At 35.4% G+C, this 6,072-nt stretch overlaps 1 protein-coding gene across 2 annotated transcripts; it reads left to right on the top strand.

Annotated features, from left to right (window-relative positions):
• The first annotated feature begins 647 nt into the window (after window positions 1-647).
• On the top strand, window positions 648-4,946 carry LOC125215704 (uncharacterized). Of its 2 annotated transcripts, none has more exons than XM_048117216.2 (7): window positions 648-810; window positions 999-1,120; window positions 1,211-1,404; window positions 1,478-1,585; window positions 1,688-3,519; window positions 4,026-4,098; window positions 4,651-4,946. In XM_048117216.2, the coding sequence occupies exons 2-7, from the start codon at window positions 1,033-1,035 to the stop codon at window positions 4,813-4,815; spliced, it is 2,460 nt and encodes an 819-aa protein (XP_047973173.1). In that variant the 5' UTR covers window positions 648-810; window positions 999-1,032; the 3' UTR covers window positions 4,816-4,946. The 2 variants fall into 2 exon arrangements, with proteins under 2 accessions (XP_047973173.1, XP_047973172.1); XM_048117215.2 differs by having other exon boundaries at window positions 936-1,120.
• The last annotated feature ends 1,126 nt before the right edge of the window (window positions 4,947-6,072 follow it).

The raw sequence follows: 6,072 nt of genomic DNA, 5'->3' as shown, positions 1-6,072 counted from the left end.
TTTCGTCACAAGTTACACTTCTAATAAGGGGATCTCAATATTCACTAATTCTATTTTTTTTTCTTTCTCTTTCATACTAACCAATTTCACATTAAAATTTATAAAATTAAAATTGACAGAATTATATGTGTAAATTGGCCAAGTAGTAAAGAGGTGATGCTTAAGACCAAAAATGTTAGATTTGAATCCTTGCCTTTAAATTTAAATTGATTTATCCATTAAAATTTTGATAGTATTATCACATAAAATTAAATAAAAATATTCTAAAAATGTACTCCCTCTGTCCGCGAATAGGAGTCCCGTTTTTCCATTTTAGTCCGTCCGCGAATAGGAGTCCTGGTTCACTTTTACCATAAATGATAATAAGGTCCCATCTTCCACTAACTCATTTCACTCACATTTTATTTAAAATTAATATATACAAGTGGAACCCCTATTCCATTAATTTTTTATTACCCATTTTTCTTAATATTTCTTAAAACTCGTGCCGCCCACAAATGGGACTCCTAACGGCGGACGGGAGGGAGTAAACCTTAACTTCGGCCATATTTTTCGTAGACAAGGAATAAAAAATTTAAAAACCCTTTCAACTTTAACCTCGAAAATTAACTCATTGGAATGATTGCAGCATATTGCCCAATATTAAAACCCTTTGAAAATTCATCTTCTTCACTGCCACTCTTTTCCTTCTTTACGTTTCTCAAAACCTCAATCAATCTCATTGCTCTCTTTTAATATGGAGAATGTTTGGCGCACTTTCTTCTAGAATTTCAGTGCTATTTCAACAATCACCGCAGAAGGGAAGGAAAGGTACAATGGCCGACCCTGAATCTTCCTTTTTTGGTTAATTGCCTTTAAAATCACAAAGTTCGATTAAATCCTTGTTTATCCAAAATTTGAATGACAAATTAAAAAAAAAACTCTCAATTGTGTAGTGACAACCTTTTCGGAGCAAATTCGATGCTAAATTGATGCTAAAAACGACCTACCGATAGCAGGGTATCATGATTTGAATCTTTGAAGCAAAACTTAATGGACTGTGGATCGTCTCTTCTTCCGTATATATGGTGCTTCGAGGCATTGGCATGCTCTAATCGTGTGGAGGCATCTCTTTTACTAGGTAACCATAGCAGTGAATTTTGCTTTTTTGAAAATTATAATTAATGGCTTTGGTAAAGACACATGATTTTTTGTGTGTTCATGTTCATAGATTTGCTTAGGAAGACACCACAAATTAGCAAGGATATTGGGAAAAATGCAAGGGAACGGGGGTCACTGAAATTTCTAGAGAGTTTATCCATTCATGGAGCTTGTGCAAATTCTGTATCGTCTGCCTCGAGGGAAAAAGTTATTATTGATCCATCTGACCGTTGCGAAGATGTACTGCGACAAATATTGAGCGAGGTACTTCTCAGTTTTAGAGAGTTCAAATTATTTGAGAAGCTTCGGTGATGATGAATTATGTTCATATTGCCAGAAATCTTTATCGGATCTGAAAGCTGCTGGACCAGAGATATCGAAGTGGGATCTCAAGCCCTTCATAGAGCATCAAAAATCTAACTTGCCTAGATATGCTCTGAAACAGGTGAACGGAGCTACATTACATGACTTGATGTTGCAAGAATACTGAAATAATGTTGAGTTGACTAAGTCTGGTCTATTTTTTCCTATGCTTTTCGTTAAACAGCTGAAGGATGCAATTCTTACAGGAAGCCCATCTATTCCGTCATATATAAGAGAACAAAGTGGTTTGCCAGTTGGGAGTCATGCGGAGCCTCAAGCCCCGGCAGAAGATGGTAATTGCTATGGAAGTTCGCCTGGAGCCGAAAGCCACACTGATGATGGTAGCCCTTTGCCGAGGGATTTGCCTGATGAAAACTTAGTACCGAGGAAAAAGAGATCGAATGAAGGTCCAGCTGAACAGTTGTGTATAACCCGCGTAAGCCCCGTCAAGAAGAATAAGGTTTCTCATTGTGACAATGGACGGAATAACAAACCTGAGGAGCAGCAGAGGCAAGAACTGAACATTGAAGAAGAAGGTGGCAAGAATGAAGCCCATGACCTCAAAACAACTAATGATGATGTCAATGGTGGACTTGAGCTACATATGGAAAATGTTGATGCAGTGGAAGAAAAATCTCATGTTTCTGATGATAATGATGGTAACGATGATGGCAAGACTGACACTGCTAGGAAGCAAAAGGCTTTGCACAGTCTTCAGTGCACTTCCAGCCAAGATTCTTTGGAAACAACTAATAGTGGAGCTCAAAATCTTTTAGCAGATGCATCTAAAAGATACAGTAAAGAAAAGTGCAGCTTAGAGAAAGAAACTTGTGTAGAGGTCATGAAGCAAAATGGATCTGCTGGGAATGGTAATAGCCAGGGTAATTCAATAAAGGACCTTCACGTTTTGCCCCATCGTGGTACTGGAGTACTGAATGAAAATTTTGATGTCGCAATGCAAAATAACGAGGATGAAACCAGGGAAAATGACATGAAAGGTTTCCATGGGCTCACATCGATTCACGAGGACATTTATAAGGATGACCAAAATGTTCATAGAACTGTCAGAACTGTTGGTGAAGCTGAAGCTGGTGTACATATTTCCAGTGATGATGATGGATATCAGGACGAGGAGGCAGCTATTTCCACTCAGAAGGAAACATATTTGAGCTATCATTTGACATGTAGTCAAAATTCATTAGCAACAAACGATGGAAGAGAACTACATTTTTGTATGAAATGTCACATGGGTGGAGAATCTGGACAAATGTTGTCTTGTATTTCTCCTGCGTGCCCTTTAATGATTCATGAGAGTTGTTTGGATTCAGATGTGAGCTTTGACACAAGGGAGACATTTTACTGCCCGTTTTGTGCATATTCTCGGTCGATATCCAAGTATATGGAAGTTAAGAAATCTGCCTTCTTGGCAAGAAAGGACCTTGCAACATTTTTTTCCTTGGGGCCGCAAAATGAACCAAACATACAGACCTGTAAATCAGTTGGGATGGATGGAAATTGTTTGAAACAAAATGAAGGGTTGCCTAAAAGTAATGAACCGAAAGAAATAAATATTGTGGAGAAGGTATTGCTGGACCTGGAATATGAGCAGGCAGGGAATTCAAAGTTGCATGCTGATTTCAACCCTCCATTTGGAAGAAAAACAGCAGACTCAACTGATAAATTAGTTCATAGTTTTAAAACGGTTAAGCAAGATATGGAAGGATCTAGGCAAAAATCCCAACGCCTGGCAGGTTGCAGACCGAAACCCATTGCTGCAGAGGCAGTTCGTAACTCTCCGAGTGAAACTGTGGCCTCAGAGACAAGTGGGAGTGCAAAGCATGCTGATGTCAGATTCAAAAAGGGAGTTCCACGCCCACCAGAAAAAAATTTACCTTGTGAGCATTTATGCTCACAAAGCTCTCAATCAAATTATGCAGATGACTTATCTGAAGAAGAGAATGAGGATTCTGGACCTTCCAAGCGTCGTTTAAGGTTTCAAAAACAAAAAAGGCAAAAGTAAGTTATTTTCTTCCTATATATATCATCTAGACGACATTTTCTTCAGTTTATAGTTATAAGGTCCATAGTTTTGTGTTGAATTTTACTTTTAAAATTTGAGATGAATAATATGGTATGTAATTTTCATTTCATCTTTTAGAACGTAAAAAATTGAAAAAGAAAATGAAAGGGAAATGCAAGAGTAAATAGGATCTCTCAGGATTTTTAGCTGCAGAAATGGTCAGTGTGACAACACAATAATCTGGCAGAAGATGAATCTGCTCCCAAGCCAAAGCGCCTCTAATTCCTATCAAGGGCTGTCTTCTTGTGCTCATGATGAAAAGATATTTTAACACGTGTTTTAGAAGACAGGGACTATGGCTCTCTCTTTAGTACTCAAAGTAGAAAGTATGATGATGGTAGTCCGTGACTCAAATCAAATATGCTTTGGGATGCCACATGTAGTAATTTTCCACATATGAAGATAGTAAAAGAGTGAGGCTGATCTTTGTTTCCTTTTGCAGCTTGCACCCAGCAATTCCTCAATTGAAGAGGCGAAAACTCCTGTGGACAAGTGAAGAAGAAGACAAATTGAAGGTAGAATTTATGTGGCATAACTTTATTCAACATTTGAGTTCAACATTGGCATTTCATAGAGCTTAATGTAAATTAATGTTTCTTCTGGTCTTCGTCTTTCTATGTTTTTTTTTTTAATTTTTTATCATAATCGGTTTTGTTCTCGAAGTCACCAAGATTCCAGTATACTGTATACCCTACGCTTGAGAATGCATATACAGCTTATATCATTACAGTCCTGCCTATTCATTTAGCCATTGGTAAGACTGCTTCGATATAATATGCTCTATTCTACCATGCTTCCTGCATTTTAACACGAGTCCCTACTGGAGCTAAATTTCCGTTGTGAGTTGGATGTGACAATCTTGAACTTACGAAGAAAACGATGGCAATTCCTGATATTCGGTGATTCAGCCCTACTCAGAGCAAGAGCTCAGTCTGTGGAAAGATTGTTCAAATTATGATATCTTTTCAGATTTTTAATTGCTAGAGCCTGGCCTTCTACAAGTTGTTTATTATAATGTTCTTGTTTCGGGGTCCTATGTTTGTGATTCTCAAATTGCTTTGTAACAGGAGGGGGTGCACAAACATCATCACACTGGTTTTAACATCCCATGGACAACGATTTTGGAAGAGGGTAAACTTACGTTCCATCCAAGTCGTACTCCCGTAGACCTAAAAGATAAATGGAGGAACATGTGTAACGCCAACTCAAAATCCAAGATGAGAGTTTGCTGATGAATTGTGGTTGAATATACTTTTGCTTCTAGCTTTGTTAGAAGGGCCTATGTTTTTTATTTTTGAACTGTTATGCTTCTTTTGCTTGTAATTAAACGTTGAGGATAATTTGGTACTATCACTTTAGTGTGTGTAGTGTGTGTACTCTGTAGTTATTTTGAGTTTTTAACCTTTGAAGGTTAGTCTACTAGTACTATTCACAGAAAAATGCCAACTAGGAAAGTGAATATATGTTGGAAAAAAATTACTAACTGATTATTATATTTTGAATAAAGTAATTAATTCATTGAAACTGACTTGTTTGTGTAAACATACCAAAATTATTCTCCCTCCGTCCCATTTTAGCAGTCACATTGACTTTTCTACACTCATTTTGTAAAAATGATAATAAATAATTAAAGTAGAGAAATAATAAAGTAAAAAAATATAGAGAAGAGTCTAATCTACATTATTCTCTTTTTTACTTTATTATTTTTCCACTTTAACTATTTATTATCATTTTTACAAAACGAGTGCAGAAAAGTCAATGGGACTGCTAAAGCGGGACCGAGGGAGTATAATAATAATGTTATTCCTCTCATTTATAGTCAATTGATTCGTATTTTTGTTAGGATAGGGTGTCCTAAGTTGATTGACTCTTTTCTCTTTTCTGTTGTATTTTTAGTAGTATCATTAACTCAATAAATAATATAAATTTTTTGTGCTGAAAAGAATTGTTTCATCTGAGTTAATTTTTTAGTATGTGCAAAATATATACCTAGGGTTTGGTTCACTGCATTAGATTGGGGCCATATATATAACACTATGTAGTAGACTCATATTTAAGGTTAGTGAATATTTTTAATCATAATTATTAGTCAAATTAGTTAAACTTTATATTACTATGTTTTTAATCAGGCTTTTATAATTTGAACTAATATTATTAATTTATAATTAGAATATTAATATTCTATAACTAGGACTTAATTAATTACACTAGATTGATTGAATTTACAAAATAAATATGGGAGTGCGGTTCTTTTATTATGGATTTATTCGCTCCACCGCCCTAAGTGATTTATAGAAATAGTATTTATAACTATATAAAAGACGAGTTTTGGTCTATATTTAAATATTTATGAATTCTAGGTATGAATTTGAATTATTGCAGATTTAGGAGTGACTATTTTTTAAAAATAAATTTTAATTAATATTTAAATAAATTTTAATGTTGTGATAACAATTTAGGATAATTTCTAAATAAATTTGAATTCATGT

This window comes from Salvia hispanica, chromosome 3, assembly GCF_029641045.1.
Source record: "Salvia hispanica isolate PSC_SH4W2 chromosome 3, Shi_PSC_v1, whole genome shotgun sequence".
Classification (NCBI taxonomy): domain Eukaryota; kingdom Viridiplantae; phylum Streptophyta; class Magnoliopsida; order Lamiales; family Lamiaceae; genus Salvia; species Salvia hispanica.
Note: the sequence above shows the minus strand (reverse complement) of the source record. Positions and strands in the feature narration are given on the sequence as shown.

Coding starts and splice junctions, on each gene's coding strand:
- LOC125215704 (XM_048117216.2), top strand. CDS start 1,033: ATGGACTGTGGATCGTCTCTTCTTCCGTATATATGGTGCTTCGAGGCA. Junction 1,121..1,210: donor GGAGGCATCTCTTTTACTAG/GTAACCATAGCA, acceptor TCATGTTCATAG/ATTTGCTTAGGAAGACACCA. Junction 1,586..1,687: donor CTAGATATGCTCTGAAACAG/GTGAACGGAGCT, acceptor TTCGTTAAACAG/CTGAAGGATGCAATTCTTAC.